The sequence below is a fragment of the Cariama cristata genome, unplaced genomic scaffold (assembly GCF_000690535.1).
Source record: "Cariama cristata isolate BGI_N322 unplaced genomic scaffold, ASM69053v1 scaffold21135, whole genome shotgun sequence".
NCBI lineage: Eukaryota > Metazoa > Chordata > Aves > Cariamiformes > Cariamidae > Cariama > Cariama cristata.
Genome location: NW_009617192.1, coordinates 9,874 through 28,369, shown reverse-complemented (window position 1 = coordinate 28,369; position 18,496 = coordinate 9,874). Strand labels below are relative to the sequence as shown.

Sequence of the window (18,496 nt, the reverse complement as noted above, 5' to 3'; positions counted from 1 at the left end):
TTTTTCTCCTTGTGTGTGTCTGAGAACTGTTACTTATAGATCAGGACAGAGACTTGCTGTATGCTGCTTTTAGATGCTCAGCAATGAGCTCTGTTGAATCAGCAGTAGCTGCTTTGCTGCTGCCTTGATGTTTTTCCACTGCTGACCCCCTGGCTCAACAAAGGCAATTTGGACTTACTACTTTAAAAGAAAAAAGAAAAAATAAAAAGATCAGATCCCTCCCTCTGCCACGTTTCCCAGAAATGGCAGTTGAAGTCCTCAGCCCTAGAGTGAAACTTCCACGTTTTGATATAACTAGTTAACAGGAAGGAAACGCTAGGTTTGTTTCGTTCTTGTAGCTGATGGGGTTTGGGAGCCTGAGAGGATGCTTACTTTTCTTTCTTTGTGCGTGTTTGTTTTAATGCAGTCTTTTGAGTCTTCCTCCTTTTGTTAATAAAATTAGCTTTTGAACCCGTTAGTCTCTGAAGCACTTCTAGCTTTTCTAATCTGATTACTGAATGGCAATCTGTGTATTCTCTTCTCTTTGGATTCTCAGTTGCCTGTAATGTTCATGTCAGAAAAGCTCAGAATTTATGAAGAAGCTGGTATTGTGGAAAAGTTGTAATCTCTTTGGATTGTTTTTTAAATTTCTTTCTTTTTGTTTAATGAAGAAGTACAAGATGTGAGAAAAATGCTGAACTTGGAGCATCCCATTCTTAGAACATCCCGCTTGAGAAGGCATTGACATCTCTGTGCTTTTTCCTCCTGGGTCAACTCCTTTGTCCTTCTCAGTAATTAAAGATAGACCTTGGTTTTGGCTGAAGGGTGGACTGAAAGGAAGACTTAAAATAATTTCTCTCCAAGAGCAAGCTGGGCATGACTGCTGAAGACCATGTTCAGAAAAGCATGCTGTTAGGTATTTAGGGGTTGAGCAGTTCTGTGGGAAGAAAGGGGAGAATCGTCCCAACAGGGCAAAGAGACCTCTGTGGAACTGTAACGAGGTGATGGTGGTTTGACTCAGGTCAAGACCTCAGTGTAAGCTCACTGCAGGGTTTTGCTCCTCTGAAATATTTAGGCTTTTTTTTTCTCCTTTTTTTAAAATCCATTCTTTCCCAAAGTTACTGGAGAAGTTTTAAAAACAACAACTGTTTTTACAGATAATGCAATGCCTTCTTTACTTTGACATTACGCTAAAAATATCTATCTTCTGTGAGACCTTCTAAAACTTTGTGTACTTACTGGCTAGTTTTGAACAGATATGACAGAGGAAAAGAAGTCTGAAATGGTCATACATTTTGAAGAAAAGGGAAGGGGTAGAAGGAAGAGAAACCTTATTACCGAGAAGGAGAGCACAAAGCCTGTATTAATCATCTGAGAATCCACTTAGGGCATCTTCAAAGACGGAAAACTAGGATTTGTGGAAATCCGCTGTGAAGTGGTACATAAAGGAGTGTATTTGCACACTGAGATTTAATAACAGGTCTGGGATTTAACAGTAGTGTGTGTGTGTGGGTGAATTTCTCTAATGATGCCTAGTTCTGCTAACTCTCAAATACAGAAGTCTTTCTCACTTCAACCAATTGAAGCAGCCTCTTGAGACTTGCATGGAGAGCGGGGAGGCAGGACAAGACCCTCCTTTTGGATTACTAGGGAGCTGAAAGAAGGAGAGTTCTTGTCTATGGCATTCAAAGAAAGAATCTATATCTTGTACTTTGTCTCCTTCTTCTAGGGAGAACTGGTAAGGAAGCTGAAGGAAGAGAAAGCTCCCCAGGTGGACATAGACAAAGCTGTAGCAGAGCTCAAAGCTCGGAAGAGGGTCCTAGAAGCAAAGGTGAGTCTGGAAATAAAATTTGAGTTACACTGTTTTGTCTGAAAAGCCTTGAAATCTCTCCTTAATGCTTTTTTTACAGTATCGATTTGGGCTAAACAGTCGTAGCAGGGTAGACCGAATCACTTCTGAAATAGTTTGCAATTTTCCAACTAGCGGCCATCTCATTCTTTATCTGTTACGCTAGTATCTTTTAGCATTAAATCACAGCGTGATCAAATAAATACGAGTTCAGGCTGTTCACAGTCAAAGCTGAAATTCAGCGTATATGTGGCTAATCTTCGTTTACGGTATAGATCTTTTTTGTGCACAGTGTGAGGATGTGCAGTTCACTGTAGCGAGTTTCATCTTCACGTTCTTTGTACAGCATTTAAATTCCCGGACTGGCATAGAACATGTTTCTTTAGGAGCCATTTTCTTTGCTGTGGTTTAAACAAAGTTTTTGGACATGCTTCAAGTAGCCTTTGTTTTTCCTCAGCCTTAAAGAGAGGAATGTATTGAAATTGTGCCCCCTTTTTTAAATGCTATTGTGTTCTGGAAAGTCTGCAAATGAAATGACGGAACTTCAAGTTTATTTTGTCTCTAGATCAATAAACAAGTAAAAATACACTTCCTCATCCTGCAAGCTTCCCTCCCCTTCTCAGACTGAAACAACAGAAAGAAACTCCTGAAGCACAAAAGCAGTCAGGTCTGCAGATTTACCCAGGAAACTGCAAGGTTCTTTCTAATTCGTATTTCATATAAAAATGATTGTAGTTGTGCTTTCGTGGTACTTTTAAAAGTAAATGAATAAATAAATACACCACTGCTTGCAATTAACTTACTGTGAGTATGTGAGTATACCTGAATTGAAACCAGTTGACCTTCTTTGTCCTAAAGAGTCACGTGAGGCAAACAATTTGCGCTTTCAGGTCTGGTGTTATGGGTGCCTGCTTGAATACATTTAACCCAAGTAAAAAGGTGTCATTTTTACTTAGTATTCGACATACGACTGTGCTTTGAAACCATTACGTGAGACCTGTATTGATAGCTAGGTCATCCTGGAGTAAATAATTTCTAAATGTTTTCCCAAATCTGTTTCCCAGCCCTCAGAAGCTTGACAGAGAGAGATGTAGCAAGGCAGGTTAGGAATCCTGGTATCCCTGTGAGCCCCACCTTTGTGTTGGAAGAGTGCCTGTAGGATGCAGCGTAGAGGCATGCTTGCCAGTTACACAATTTGTGTGGGCTGTATCCCTGTCAGTGCAAAAATGACCTTGCAAATGCAGCATCTGCCCTTGTGAGTGCAGCACTCTAATATAGTCTTTCTCTCTTGATGGTGTTTCCAGCAATGCATCACAGTCACTTGCACCTTTTCCAGAAGACCGCAGTGTGAATGCTCGTTAGCTTTAGTAACTGCTGGTAACAGTTTTCAAACCCTGTGATTCCTGCTTAAAGATAGCAGAGTGGCTCTCAGTTTGAAGCTTTGAACAAGGCAGAGCAGTTGAGTGTTTAAAATTCCTTGGTTTTATGTCCTCAAACCGTATCGTAAGTCGGTAGATGATTCTGCTCCTATGTGGGGTCTTTCTTCCCCTTGAAGGCTAACACAGGCTCTTTTCTGCCTTCTGTTTATGAATATATTTATGTTCATGAATATATTTATGTTTTTGAATGTATGCTGGATAGAAGAGAGTGTTTCTTTGACTTCTGCACCAGTTCATTAACTATCCTCTTTAGGTGGTAGAAGAGGGGCTCTACAGAATTCTGTACCTACCCAGTTACTCCTGTGCTGCTGACCATTTCTCCCTGCCAGTTCAGAATTGGGCTGTGTCACTGTTGCTCTCCTTCTGTCCATCTCTGGGCAAAAGCCATTCTTTCTTTTAAGAAACCCTGGTCATTGTGAAATACGATTCTATGTTTTTAGGCAGAGAGTGCAAAATGGATTCCCTTTCCGTACTTGAAAAGTACTGTTCTGGTGCTTGCTGTCGTGTGTGCTCTCTGTCTGTCTTTGACTCCTTCTGTCTCTCATGCAAGTTATTCCTTGGCTTATGCTAATTCATGGGAGCAGCAGAGGTGCAGTGCTTTTAAAATTAAACCATGTTTATTTGTCTTCATAGATGCTAAAAAAAGCAAAGATTTAAATTATTGGTCATACGATACTTTTGGTTACCAAAAGGCTGTTCAAAATGATAGTGTTAACCACTTAGGAGGATCTGAATTAATTTATTGAACTTAACTCTGCTTTAATTATCAAAACATCTTCCTTGAAGAAAATCTTTCAAGTCTGTTGACTTCACTAATGGATTTGGTTGCAGAAATCATAGGTTTTCAGATAACATAGTCTGCTGTAAAACATTTTCACAGAATCTAGTCAGGGCATTTAGGCACTCCGTAACTAAATTTTCTGAGTGCAGGGGGCCATATTTGTGAAAGCCTATGTTTTGCAAATAGATATTCTTTGTACAAGTAGCTAAATACACATGCTTTTGACAGAGCACAAGGATGGTGATGTTCGTAATCTTCATAGTCAAAATTCTTTCATGTGAGGAACACTCTATTGCAAGCTTCACATATGCCAAGGTTTAGATGTTTGTAGTCTGAGCTAGTCACTTCAAGCTCTTTTTGTAGTCAGGAGAGGGAAACAGGTCAGAAGAATTGCATTGGAAATTGGCATTTCTTTCCAGTGATTGTAAAGAAAGCTGAGGATAACTAGCTCAGACATAGTTATCTGAAAGTTAGGACAGATGAGTCTACCTCAAGTGTCTAAAATGCCACATTCAGACAGTCATGTTTGTAATTGAGCTCTTGAATCTCAGCGTGACCATTCATCTTTGGACAATGAGTATGTTGGCAGGATACCTTTGCTTCAAAATGGTCTTTACAGACTTTTGACTCATGGTGGTAAATGGAGAGGATTTCTCGTCCCGCCAGAAATAGGAGCTATTAACTGTTTTTGGTTTGCCTGAATTACAGGAGCTGGCCTTACAGCCCAAAGATGATGTTGTGGACAGAGTTAAAATGGAAGACACCCTGAAAAGGAGGTTTTTCTATGATCAAGCCTTTTCTATTTATGGAGGTATGGATTTGAAGAAGTTTACATTTTAATCCCTTTAGGGTAACCTTCTGGTCTTTCTAGCTGTGTGAAATGCTGTACCCTTGCAATGTTATATTAATGTAACATAAAAGAATTTTTTTTTAAAGTTGACTTTAAACTTTCCTGCTTGAGTCTGTAAGCCTTTCAAAAGTTCCCCCTTCCTAAAGTCTTTGGGTAGGGAGGGGACTCAAATTTTGTCTTCTGCTGTCTGAATGTAAATGAGTGGACTTTAGGATGCATGTTCTGAGCATTACATTGTAGGCGATAAGTTTCTTTGCAGAGGGGTAGGGTGTTCTGGTGCTTAAGGGGGTGATCAGCTTATTTCCTCGTAACCGTTCATCTCTATCTGAGCTTTTGTTGGCAAGATAATGCTCAAAACTACTGTGAACTTTAGAACCTGTTACCTTAGTGGACTTTATCATTGAACATTATGGTACAGGTGAACAAATGTGGCTGTTAAACCTCTTCAGATAGCTGATTTGAGCATCTCAGGCGGGCAGCACGATGCCTGTATGGTTACTGCTTTTTTACCTCAGATACTAAAACACATACTGTGGGTTGTTTTGTTGGCTTTTCTTTTCTTTTTTCATCTTTGTGCTTAAGTTGGTGATTGGCAGATATGTTTTATTACTGACACTAACGTACTGCTTTGGCCCATGCATTATCAGTTCTATATTCAGATTCCTCTTTCAGCTGGATTGCTCCCACAAAACTCGCCACAAAATATAATCCATTGGTGGAGGGAGTGTGGCTTTTACAATTGTTGGTTGCAGGTATTTATGTTTCAGTTTCTACCGCTACCTGATGCCCCAGGGCGCTCTGCAACGGAACTATATTGGTTGGTGTATAGGGCAGTGTCTGTCTAGGTGCTTCACAGAGTTTAGTTTCAGCTTTTATGTCATGGGTCTTTATGTAAAAAGCTCTCTACAGTGAGCTACTTTCCATATTTTGTTTAGCACAGGGCAGCTGATGCTTCACACTCAGAAAATGACCTCAGGCTTAAACCAACTGATGGAAGGACTGAGAAGGGAGGACATTTCCTCCAAACAATGCAGGTTCATACGATCTTGCACCTACCACATTTTTTTACCTTTTTCTGTTTGCAGGGGTCAGTGGTCTGTATGACTTCGGGCCTGTTGGGTGTGCTTTGAAGAACAACATCATCCAGGCATGGAGACAGCACTTTATTCAGGAGGAGCAAATCCTGGAGATTGACTGTACCATGCTCACACCAGAACCGGTTCTGAAGTAAATATGGGTCTTTTTTTCGGCAGCATTTAATTTCTGGTCATAGTTGCTTTTTACAGTCTTCTGTAAAATTACGCACAGGGATCTTGAGACTGGGTCACCCAATTTCATACCTTGTTGCAGTGCAAAATAATTAGATATCAGTGCACAGGTCAGTGTGAGAAGCTGTTGTTCCATAAATCAGGGAGACCAGTGGGACTCGTATGTGAGAGTCTATTGTCATAATGTCTCCTAGCAGTCCCATTAGGTAAGAAATTGCCATCCCTTTTTCTAAAAGATCAAGAAAACAAGAAAAAGGATTAGGTGACTTGCCTAAATCTGGGGCACCTGGGTCATAGTTTAGGGCAATGGCCAGGTTGCTTGACCATCCTTCCCTCCTCTGTGGAGGGATGGCAAAATGCAATGTGTTAATTGAGCTTTGAATGCAGATGATGCTTCTGTAGCATCATGAATGTAGCAGATGATGCTTCTGTAGATCTGGGGATTGAAGTCCTCTTCTTATCCACAGACCAGGCAGAGGGACCATCTTCCATGGTGAGAGCGTAGTTCAGACTCTGGACCCTTTCAGCTCCATGTGTCTCCGCTAAGACTACCCACAGGTTTGCTAAATATGTCAGGAGCTTTTGGACTGAGAGTCTGAGCTGAGTCAACTGCGTTACTTTGTACATGTCATGGCATAATGGGCAGAAGCTTTCATGGGTCACTGCTATAAAATAGTGGGAATCTGTCCACCTGATCTACTGGTTACTCCTCACAACTGCATCTATGTTTTGCTTCATGATACGATACAATTCCTAAAGGCACTCTGTCATCTTAGTGACACATTTTGAGATTTAGATGTATTGATAACTTTCTCACAGATCAGATTTTCTGTGGGATGGTACTGCTTAATGTGAATCTGTAATCTGAAGCAAGAGAGCCTGCAGTTTGGGTGCATAGTTTGAAGGACTTCTCTTTGATAATGGCCTGTCCACTGGGATCCCACTGTACCCGGGGCTGTCTGGTGGCAGCTTTCATGTTCCTTTTTTGTGTCATCTTTTCTAGGACTTCTGGCCACGTAGACAAGTTTGCCGACTTCATGGTGAAAGATGTGAAAAATGGGGAATGTTTTCGTGCTGATCATCTCTTAAAAGGTTTGGTTTTGTTCCAAGGCTAGGTGGGCTTGAGGATTTCTTGCAGTGGTACAAACGTGGGAAAAGAGTATCTTTCTCAAGGAAGGCCACACTTACTTGTGTTTGTAGTTCATTAATCATATGATACCAAAGGTTCCACCCAAATGTTGCGTTAGTGTCGTCAACGAGGGACAGGATCTCTAGTCAAAACATAGTTGGGTCCGTTTTTATAAAATGCTGCATTATCAAGCCATAAAAAATTACTGTGTTGTCTAAGCTGAGAACTCCCCACATAAGAAGGTTCCTGTTCTCTGCCATACTCTGGTCTTAGTTTTCCTGAGTTTCAGTTGGTTTTTGTTCAGAACATGAGAAATGATTTAATGATGATACAAGGGGACAGAGCATGCTTTCCCTATGCAAAGGTCAATTAGGTGGCAGCTGCTGACTTTTGTATGCCTTAGAACTCAGCTGCCTTTTGGGAATGCTAAATAGACTTCAGACATTTCTTAGGTTTGCAAAGTCCTCACACTTCTTTCTGGTTATCAATTAAAATTTGTTTTTTAAAAAATCTTAGAAATAAGAAACCTATTTGAACACTTTCTTGTACAGCTCCATTGTGAAAGGAGTGGTTGTTCCGCTCTAGGTTTCAGTGGGTTGTGCTGTTTAGTTTTCTAGCCTTTTCCTTGGGAGTTAAGTATGTAGAACAATTTATATTGACATTAAAGCTGTTTTCATAATATTCAGTTAGAATTTTCATTTTATTTAAAAACAAACAAACAAACAAAACAACGAAAGAAGCCCGTGTAACCTCTGCCCACTTTGCACACTGAACAGCATCATAAACAAGAGTGTCCCAGTCTCCTCTGCAGGCCATCGCTTGTGAACAGCCACCTGCTGTTACTGCCGCTAAAAAGCCAGATTGCTTTTTTCAAATGAGAGTGGGAAATCTTGGCATCAGTCTGCCTTTGTATCTCATGGAGGATGCTGTGCTTTAAAGTGGAATGCAGTCTAACCCTACTGTACCAATTCAGTATGTGCCTCTGAGTGCATTGGGATAAAGTTAGCCTTGCTGGTTCAAGATCAGACGTTGCTTTTAATTTCCAGTCTGTCTAGAAAAAAATAAGGAGAAAGGGACTACAAAGCAATTGCTTGGGTTTAGAGGAATGAGTATTGGAAAGAAACTAGATAAGGACCTGTTGTTTTCTCTGTGGCACACCAGTACAGTGATCTGTGTATCAGTATTGCCCTGATGACATGAGTGGAATTACCCTGATAGACACTAGCAAGACGTACATTTACACTCATGCTGGAGGATCCCCCTGATTCGTGAAGCTTTGGGTCGGGTTGCAGGATAAACTCACTACATACTTTTCTTGCTTACAGCTCACCTGCAAAAACTTATGTCTGACAAGAAGTGCACAGCAGAGAAAAAGGCAGAAATGGAAAATGTTCTAACACAGGTAGGTGCCTGCATGGGGAGGTGGGTGCTTCAGGGGTGTGTGTGCAACAGAGGAAGTGTGATGCACCGAGTCCGGAGGCAATGTCCCTTCTGTGTCTCTAAAGAGGCTCAGAAGTCTTTACCTCAGAGATACATGTGGGACTGTACGTGCTCCTACATACTGAAAACTTACTTGTTAACAAATACTGTAAACTTACTGGTTAATCGCATCTACCTCCTCCTACTGTTTTGGAGAGTTATTGCTATTGTATTAGTCTCTTGAGTGGTGGATTGGGAGGGCTGAAGCTCTGTCCTTGGAGCTGGTCTGCTCTGTTCCACTTCACACCCTTGCAAAAAGCCTGTTTCTTCTGAGTCCCCCCTTTACCTTTGTAAATCCCTCACTGTGGGATTATGATACAAAGGAACAGAGATGGATGAGAAGTTTTGTCAGGGTTTTACTGAATCGACGTAGGACTAAATTGGTATGTTTTAAAGTTGTCTTGGCTTTGAAGCACTTGAGATTTGTTCCTCTGTCTCTAGCAGCCCGCACAGATTTTTCCTGTGTGTACTGTGAGAAAATAGTTGATGCTCCAGGCTGACGTTCCTGAGCAGCTGTACAAACATTTGCCTTTGTTTTTTATTTGTTTTTCTTACTTTGTTTTTAATGTTTGTTCTCATGACTTCTAGGATAAATGCTTCCAGAGCCATGCATAGAAAGAATGTTTCCTTCCAGAAAAAGCAACTTTTTTTTTCAGTGTATTGCATCACTGAGCAGTTGCATTAGGTTTCCACACTGCAGCACTGAACTTTGACCATCGTTTGGGGAAATTTCTGTATTAATAAACTTTTTTTATCTCCTGTCTTGAGTTTTCTCTGATATGTGAACGATCATGACAGTTAATGCTAGAAGCAACTCGTTTGATTTTAAACTTGAGCGTTAAATCATTGCTGTACTGTTCAGGATAGATCCTTTATGGTACTTAAGTCTAGAAACTACATTTCAATGTACATATGCAAAAGACTAGTACATAAATGCACAAAACAATGCCAGAAATTGCAACTCTTGTGTGGTTAGGTTGCAGATAGATCCGTGATTCTACTACTGCTTGATTCCCGCCTTCCAGAGAAAGGGGAAGTCAGAGTCCTGGAAGGGGCTGACATTATCCCACTTATGAAAGTGTCCAGTCATTACCAAATTGTTTTCAGAGCAAATGGAAAATCTTTCACCAAGAAGCCCTGTGCTGCAGATTTGCTCTATTTAACTAAAATGCAGAATAGCTCTAAAAGAGAGCATCTAATGCATAGCTTGAATATTGTGTTTCGTGCAGCAGAAGAAACAGAAATGAATGCAGACAAAGCCCTGCAGAAATTTCATCTTTCCTCTTTGAGGGTGGGAGAGCAGTGGAAGAGGCTGCCCAGGGAGGTTGTGGAGTCTCCTTCTCTGGAGATACTCAAAACCCGCCTGGACGTGATCCTGTGCAACTTGCTGTAGGTGACCCTGCTTTGGCAGGGGGATTGGACTAGATGATCTCCAGAGGTCCCTTCCAACTCTGACCATTCTGTAATTCTCTCTCATTGCTGTATTGTTTTCATTCCCAACACAGTGCTCCTCGTGTTTTATCTGAAACTATTCAGAAGAAGCTACTGGTGGGTGGTGATGCAGTCCCAATGACTTTTCTTCTGCTTTACACCCACTCTTATGCTCAGTGCTTGCATTTCTATCTAGATTTCAGCCTTTTTATGGTATGACTGAGTCGTAGACCTATATCACTAAAATGCGTTTGCAGATGTGCAGTGTATTCTTCTATCATTGGTTCAAACTTTAGCTTACTTAAAAATTTAAGTTAAAAGGGAATATTTTGGGCAGGTCATTCAGAGCTGTGGGTCATGCTCAGTAAAAGTTGAAGAGGATGTAATTAATTCCTGTTATCTTGTCTAGTAATTAAAATAATTCTCATGTTTTGATATTAGTTGGACAATTATGGCCAGCAAGAACTTGCAGATCTCTTTGTGAACTACAATGTGAAATCGCCTATCACTGGGAATGACCTGTCCCCTCCTGTTTCTTTCAATCTGATGTTCAAGACCTCCATTGGACCTGGAGGAAACATGCCTGGGTAGGTACTGATCTCATTTGCTCACACTCTCCCTTCTTCATAGATCACTTGCGATAAAAATGAAGTCTCAACAGGATTGAAATAGCAATTTCTTGTTGAGTAGCCTTCCCCCGCCTTTCAGTCCCAGTCTTCTCTGGCAGGTCAGCATTCCTTGTACTCTTGGTGAAAGGTGGGAGAGACAAGGAGCTGTTCCAGAATCACAAAAATACGTGAAGCAGCCAGACTGTGTGGATCACAGCTATGCCCTTGCTGGTTGCAGTAGTTTTCATAAAGCCAATTAATGCTGAGTCTGCAATTGTCAGTGACTTCATGGCTGTAGAGAACCTGCTTTGGTGTACCTGTTCCTTAGCAGGGTGATCCAGTGGTAGCATCATTTACTAGGTGTTTATAGTTGGCGTGTGAGAATGTAGAGGCTGTTGTATTGAGTTGGGGTCTCCGAAACTATAACCAGCCTCCCTCACCCTCTCCCTCTGTCCCGAAAAGCAGGGAATACTTGCATATGCTTGGGGATGGGATCGGAGATGCATGTCATATATGTTCTCCAGTGCAGTACATGAAATAGTCTGTGTAGGTCATATTTTCTGTGGAAGTCTGAAATCACTGTAGGGATTGTAGGGGTCTTAAAGCCACTTCACACTTCGTGTAGCAGCAGAGTTGCAGTCATGATTTGCCTGCAAAATCACGTTTGTAAGTAGCCTGGTACAGCTCAGGGCCACATAGGAAGGGCAAGGAGGGTACATTCTCTCTGACCTTCATGATGTAACTGGCCGCTGTATTTCATTCCAACATCTCTTTCCATTCCATGCTTGTATCTCAAAAGCAGCTAAGTCATACAGCTTACTTTAGGGAGTAACTCTAGAGTGCTGTGTTTGGGCTGCAACTGATGCTTGTTTGGTTTTTCCCCCTCATTCTATTGCTTCATTGTTTTGTGTCTGGGGTTAAATCACTCAAGAGAAAAAGTACCACGTTTAAGTTTTGTAGTAACTGTGTTTTTCTTTTCTCACTGCTTTCTCCACCATTTTATTGCCCTGAATTTTCCTCTCCTCCGTCTCCTTTCAGCTATCTGAGGCCAGAAACTGCGCAGGGAATATTCCTCAACTTCAAACGCCTTCTGGAGTTTAACCAAGGCAAACTGCCTTTTGCTGCTGCCCAGATTGGAAATTCCTTCAGAAATGAAATCTCACCCCGCTCCGGCCTTATCAGAGTGAGGTACTGCAAATTCCTTCTTTCATCACAAGGGTACCTGGGAGCAGGGAGTACCTCCCTTTTGTTCCAATGTTTGTGCATGATTGTTTTACGTTAGTGCTCTCTTCCAGAGGACTCCTGATAATGTGCCTAGTGAGTCTTAGGGTTCATGGGCAAAGAACTCATTTAGTTAAGGTTTTCACTACAGAATTCTAGCTAAGCCTGGCTGATGAGAAGTAGGGTCTCTGAAATAGCTGTTGTATTAGAAACATCTAGATTAAACTCAGTTTTACTAACAAAATTTGGTTTCCATTATAATCTAAATGAATCATATTAAAGGTAGCTGAGTTCTCTGCAGGACATGCAGCTTTCCTTGTGTAATTACATTCATATGATTTACTTTCAAACTGAAATCTGGAATCAAAAAATGATTGATCTTGCAGCAGTATTGCACTGTTTCAGTTCTGCACATTCTTCAGTTCTGTGCCTTAGGACAGAGAGAAAGTTGGGAGATAACCTGTCTCAGGACATGTGTTTGCGTCCCAAGATCAGTCAAGCAGGAAAGCTCAGGGCTATTGCAAATTGCTTTCAAAGCTTTCTGTCTCAGGATAAAAATGGTGATTGCATTTCATTAAGGATAAACTCTGTATTTTAACTGAACTATTTTGAACAGAAGTCTCTTCTGTCTAATTTGAAACAAGAGCTCCCATGCACAGTCAGTGTGGTTCTGCCATATGCACAGGGTGTGTGTCTTGTAAACTTGGTAACTGATGAATATGGTGCTATAAATGTCACTGAGATGCAGTGGCATCGTTAGCACTAAGAGAACTCTTTGGAATTTTCTTAGTCCTCCTGTTCTCTCTTGCACATCTGGAAACGAGAACTTTTCTCAGGAAATGCATTTTTAGTCAAATATAAATTATACGGTTGTGGCACATTTATTGGAGACTGTGTTATTATGCTATCATAGCAAATTACATCCTGTTGCCTGTGATTTAAAGTTAATGATTACCTAGAGCTTTTTTAAAGATTTTTGATAACAAGCTAATTCAATGTAAAGTGATTTCAAGCACAAAGGCTAAGAATCAAGGTGTGAGTATAGATGTGTTAAAAACAAGTTCTTAAAACAGAATCTACACCACTGCTGAGTGTAGCAGCATCCTTATCTTCAAGAAATTATCACCTCACTTGGCTATTTGAGGCACCTCTGATATGGGTTAAGGCTACTGAATTCATTGGTGGATTATTCTTTGTTGACCCTATAGAAAATGTATACTAGCATAGGCATCACGGCAGTCTCAAAAAACTTCAGAGAACTTCTGGAAGTATTTCCAAAAGTAGTAGTCTCTGCTCTGAATCACAGTGGTGATAACCATGGCCTGGAGATCTCTAGATGAATTTGTAGAAAGTTTCATTAGGAATTCGAAGATGAAAATAGGTCCAGTGTCAAGACTGGTTCCTGTTCTAGTCTGTACATTGCCTTGGCTCTGAGTTTGCATATGTGTTTAAACTACCGACTTGCTTGTGGAAGGATAACATGCAATCATTTATTAGAGGGGCTGTGGCTGACACATAAAATATTTAATACATCTGCTTCTTTGTGTCTCCCTTAGGGAATTCACCATGGCAGAAATTGAGCACTTTGTGGATCCCAGTGAGAAAAATCACCCCAAGTTTCAGAATGTGGCAGATCTCAACATCCTCCTGTACTCTTCCAAGGCCCAGGTCAGCGGGCAGTCCGCCAATGTAATGCGACTGGGAGATGCTGTCCAACAGGTAACCCTCCCGTTGCGAGCACATGGAGCTTGCTCTCGAGGCTAAAGTACAAACTGTTGTGTTGGTGCCACTTGGGATTTGCTCCCAGATTTAAGAGTCAGTCCTCACTGGTGAATCAGTGTGACTGAGATCCAAGCCTGGCCCTTGTTACCAGTAGCAGAAGGCTGCAGGTGATGCTGGGATAGTGCTTAGAGGTTAAGCTTCACACTTAGCTAATGGGAGAGGAACGGTAAGGAATACTAGTATCTGCCAAAAGCTCTGCAGTGACTAGGAATCCAATACTCACCTGCTGACCCCATCAGTATATGGCTTGCATGCTGGGGTTTCACTACCTGCTTTTCCGTATATGCAAATTATGGATGAGTGGGTTTACCAACCCCCTCCACCCCACCACCTCAGAATCCTAAATAAAAAACCACCAAAACACCACTCTCCCCAAAAAACCCAACCAAAAAACCTCAAAACAACGACAAAAAGAACACCAGCCCCCTGTTGTATTGCAGCTGTGAGCTGCGGGGTCCAGCTGTTGTGGAGTCCTGAGCCATAACTGCAATTCCCATGCGCTGTTGTGATACCAGTGACTGCGCTGTTGGATGCAGCAGGGTATTTCTGAGTAGGTGATCTTCAGAGACAGTTAGCGATGAGTCCCAGAGTAATTATAACTTACTATTTTGTTCAGATGGAGATACTGCCGGTGGCACTAGGTGAATTTGAAAGATGAAATAGTTTCAGGGGAGACATAGTACTTTAACACAGGCAACTGCAAGAAGTTCTGTCTGTAACGTGTCAGGTTGTCTGCAGAAGTACAACAAATCGTGACTTTACTTCCTTAGGAATTAACGTCCATGTGTTTTTTTTCTTCCTGCTTTTTCCCTTTCCAGGGTGTGATCAATAACTCCGTTCTCGGTTACTTCATTGGCAGAATCTACCTCTTCCTTATAAAGGTCGGTGTATCACCAGAGAAACTGCGTTTCCGACAGCATATGGAGAATGAGATGGCTCATTATGCCTGTGACTGCTGGGATGCAGAGTCCAAAACATCATACGTAAGTTGGAAAGCGAAACAGCCAGTGGCGTTCCCTGTCAGATCTGTTGATAGCACAGGGACGGGCTCTGTTTTATTTCCTGTTTATTAAAACTAGAGCTATGAGTCCAATGTTTTTGTCCAGCCCCATGTTGGTATGAACACACTTATGCAGTGGAAATATTCTGAATGCAGGGCTAAGGGTACAGGTCAGCTCCCTGCAGTGAGCTTGCACAGAGTTTATGAACTGTTCATGCGTGTTTGTAGGTCCATGGTTCAGATTCCTTTGCTGAACCCTGAAGTTGCCTGTGGACTTTTTGCATGTTGAATTTCATCTGGGATAAAAGGGAACCGAGTCCTGGTGCTTTCCCAAGACTATAGCCCCTGTAACAGCAGTGGGGAAGGATTTGTTTTACTGGAGGCTTTATTCCAGGGCAGATTCCTTCCTGCTAGAATGCTTGCTCTTCCTTTCCCACTTCCAAGCTGTGAGAAATGAAAGTTCACTCCTGCCAGTTCAGACAGCTGGTGCTGGGAGAAAAATTTCCCAAGGATTTTTTGTCTTCCTGTTGAGTTACTAAGAGCTGTTCAGTTCAGGCCTTGTTGGGTGCTTTGTTTTTCTGTTATATTGTTGGCTGGATTTTGAAGAACACGTCTTTGTTCTTTCAGGTGAACCAGCAGTAGGTAGGTAGGGGCAGGGCTGTTAGATTTGTTTTAGATTCTCTTGGAGAGCTTTCAGCCTCTTGAGTAAGTCTCAGCCAAGTATATAATGTGGAATAATAGTTTCAAAAGAAGTGTATTAGAAGGCGTAATAATGAGACTGTATTGATTATGAAGTCACTCCCCTCGTCAAGGGTACAGAATCTACTTTTTAGGTCGTTTCTGAGTTTTTTAAAAAAAAAAAAAAAAAAAAGAAAAAGTTACTTCATTACATTACACTCCTGTGTAGTGAAGCACATGTTCTTCTACCTGGTTAGACTTTCCAAGAAGTCTAGGGTACGTGCAGATTCCTGAAAATTCTAGAGAACTCTCTGTGGTCTAGTTCCAATAAAGGATCAAAAGATTGAAGGGATTTTGCTGACGTCTGTAGGGCTAGCCTGTGACATTGCAGTGACGGTTATATGGATAGACCCCATCCACGGTCCTGACCAGTTTGATAGCCAAACTGGTAGCATGCTCAGCCCAAAGGTATTCACACAGGGAACAACAGGTCAAGGCTTCAGATGGTTCAGACAGCCTTATTTATGGGCAGGGAGAACCTCCTACAACCTAGGGATGAGGAGGTTGTGTGTAGAGTGCTGTTTGTCTGTGTGGGTTTTGTAATTTTTTTTTTCCCCCCCTCCTCTTTTAAGGAGCTGAAACAGACTTATCACTAGTGATGTTTCATTACAGCTAGTTAGGGGAATAGCAACTAGTAAAGTCCCACGAAACTCAAGATGAGAAAAAAAACTTCCTGCAGCTTGGATGAGTGATTTGTCTTCATATAGAAAAGCCCTGCAGAAACAATGGAAGGAATGTCTTCCTCTCAGTGTAGATAGTTGACTTCCATATATTCATAGCTTTTCTTTCCAGCCAGCCCAGAACAGGCTGGGCACGTGTGGGCCACACTATGGAAATAAGATTAGTAAGCATTGCAAGCCTTATGATGGATCAGGACAGCACTCGCATTGCCGTATGTCCAACAGCCTAACCCAGAAGTGAAGACAGCAATCCCAGGGGCATGACAAAACCACCTTGTAAGCTAGATTCACACTTTGATTTGTCACTTAACTCTGATCAAAAACGTTTATACCACCTCGCAGCACTCAGTACTAAGAAGTTAACTGCTCTGTATAGCTTAAAATCCATTCTATGGAGTTATTACCTAAACCTATGAGAAGTAGCTGTATTGTCCTAATGGTTTAATTTGTGTAAAAATTCCCCAAGATGTTCTGGAACACCACGATTTTTCAAGCAAAGGGATTTCTTCTGTTCACATACCTTTCTTGACACCCTGCTATATCACTGCAGACTGGAAAACCACACAGCGTCTGGCTGCCTGCATGTCCATGCTGATGTGACAAAGTGAATGGAAAGCAGCTGATGTGCCTTTTCTTATACAGGAATCCAGATGGTGGTTGTATTTGCTACAAGTGTCAGAAGGCTTCATCAATTCCATGTGCATGAATGGTGTTTTGAGATTCCTCCTTGCCATACATGCTGAAATCTTGAACAAAGTGCTTCCCTTGCATATGATCTCTCTCTTACTAGCTCATAAGCCAGTCTTTTGGCCATTCTGACGTGGCTGGTTGCCTACTGTCTATTCCATACTTGCAGAGCAGTAAAGCCCTGAAGGCATGATGTCTCGTGTGCCTGTAGCATGTGAGTGATAGGAGTGTGTGCTCTGGCCCCAGCCCCAAGCTATTGGCACAGTGCTGTGTTCTGCCAACCCATGTGGAAAACTTGGCCCCGAACACAGGCACTGGTTAGATAACTGATCGTTTCCTCTGGAAACAAATGGAATCATTCAAATGAAGGAGCAACTAGTGAGTGAGGGCTGCTTATTGTAACAGAGCTAATTACGTAGAAAAAACACCCATGGGAGCAGAGAGGGCTTAAGGGTGAGTAAACATATTTGATGGTTAAGTGGACAAAAAAGTGAGTTGGTGAAAGCTTCCACTTTTGTTTTTTCAGGGTTGGATTGAGATCGTTGGCTGTGCCGATCGTTCCTGCTATGACCTCTCCTGCCATGCTCGTGCCACCAAAGTTCCTCTTATAGCTGAGAAGCCTCTCAAAGAACCTATATCCTTTCAGAATAAACCAGATCGTCTTGAAGTGAAAAGTGGTTTGACAGTGAGATGTCATGGAGAGCTGTGTAGCTCTATTTTAAGTTACACCTGTAAATTTAACAGGGAAACCTAGAGCTACAAACCGGCATGACTTTGGGAAGTAATCTGCAAAGAATTGAGCATGTGGGTGACTTTACTTAGGTGGGCAAAGGGGATTTACTGTTGTGTTTGGGTTTTTTTCTAGCTTAATGCAATACTCTGTTTTGACTGTGAAGCATGGTTTAAATGTGAACATGGAGTTACTATCCCAGGTTACTCCACATCATTCCATGGTTCTGCTGCTAGCTGTACTTGTAAAATAAGTTGTATTCTTTCAAAATTTGTGACCTTCTGCCCTTCAGTATTTTTTATTGTTCCTTTCCTCTCTTGAAGAGAAATTCCTTAATCCAGTAGTGGAGATTTCTTTGTGTTGTGTAGCCATTAGCTTTGACATAGCAAAACAACCAGGCCCTGCTTTCTGTCATCTCAAACTCCTTAACTGCCTTGTACAGAACAGTCAATATTGTTCAGTTTGAGGCAAATAAGGGAGCCATTGGCAAAGCTTATAAGAAGGACGCAAAGGTGGTGATGGAATACCTTTCCGTGTGTGATGAGTGTTACATCACTGAGATGGAGCAGCTGCTCAATGAGAAAGGGTGAGAGCTAGCTGTTTGTGTGTGGTACCTTTCTCTGACACCTCTGATGAGAGGTCCCAAAGTGCTGCTGGATTAATTCGAGCTACCTGAAATCAGCTTCCATGTGAGAGTAGTCTGAGTGGATCATCTGAAATGTTTTAGTACTGTCCCTTCTGCCAAGTCACTGCTAATAATCCATCAACATATCTCTTAATATATACATGTGGATGTGTAACCGTGGTATTCAAATATTTGTTCATTTTCATGGGAATGCGCTTCT

General features: G+C 41.7%; 1 protein-coding gene across 1 annotated transcript in view; it reads left to right on the top strand.

The window, feature by feature from the left end:
* Positions 1-1,708: 1,708 nt before the first annotated feature.
* GARS (glycyl-tRNA synthetase) overlaps positions 1,709-18,496 on the top strand; it is a gene marked incomplete at its 5' end in the record, with an annotated part of 25,624 nt that continues 8,836 nt past the window's right edge. Inside the window, 11 exons of the mRNA XM_009700459.1 lie at positions 1,709-1,810; positions 4,757-4,859; positions 5,984-6,125; positions 7,170-7,258; positions 8,621-8,697; positions 10,647-10,792; positions 11,852-12,001; positions 13,591-13,753; positions 14,635-14,799; positions 17,448-17,555; positions 18,092-18,237. Coding sequence (XP_009698761.1) covers positions 1,709-1,810; positions 4,757-4,859; positions 5,984-6,125; positions 7,170-7,258; positions 8,621-8,697; positions 10,647-10,792; positions 11,852-12,001; positions 13,591-13,753; positions 14,635-14,799; positions 17,448-17,555; positions 18,092-18,237 — 1,391 coding nt within the window. The remainder of the gene's footprint in view (positions 1,811-4,756; positions 4,860-5,983; positions 6,126-7,169; positions 7,259-8,620; positions 8,698-10,646; positions 10,793-11,851; positions 12,002-13,590; positions 13,754-14,634; positions 14,800-17,447; positions 17,556-18,091; positions 18,238-18,496) is intronic.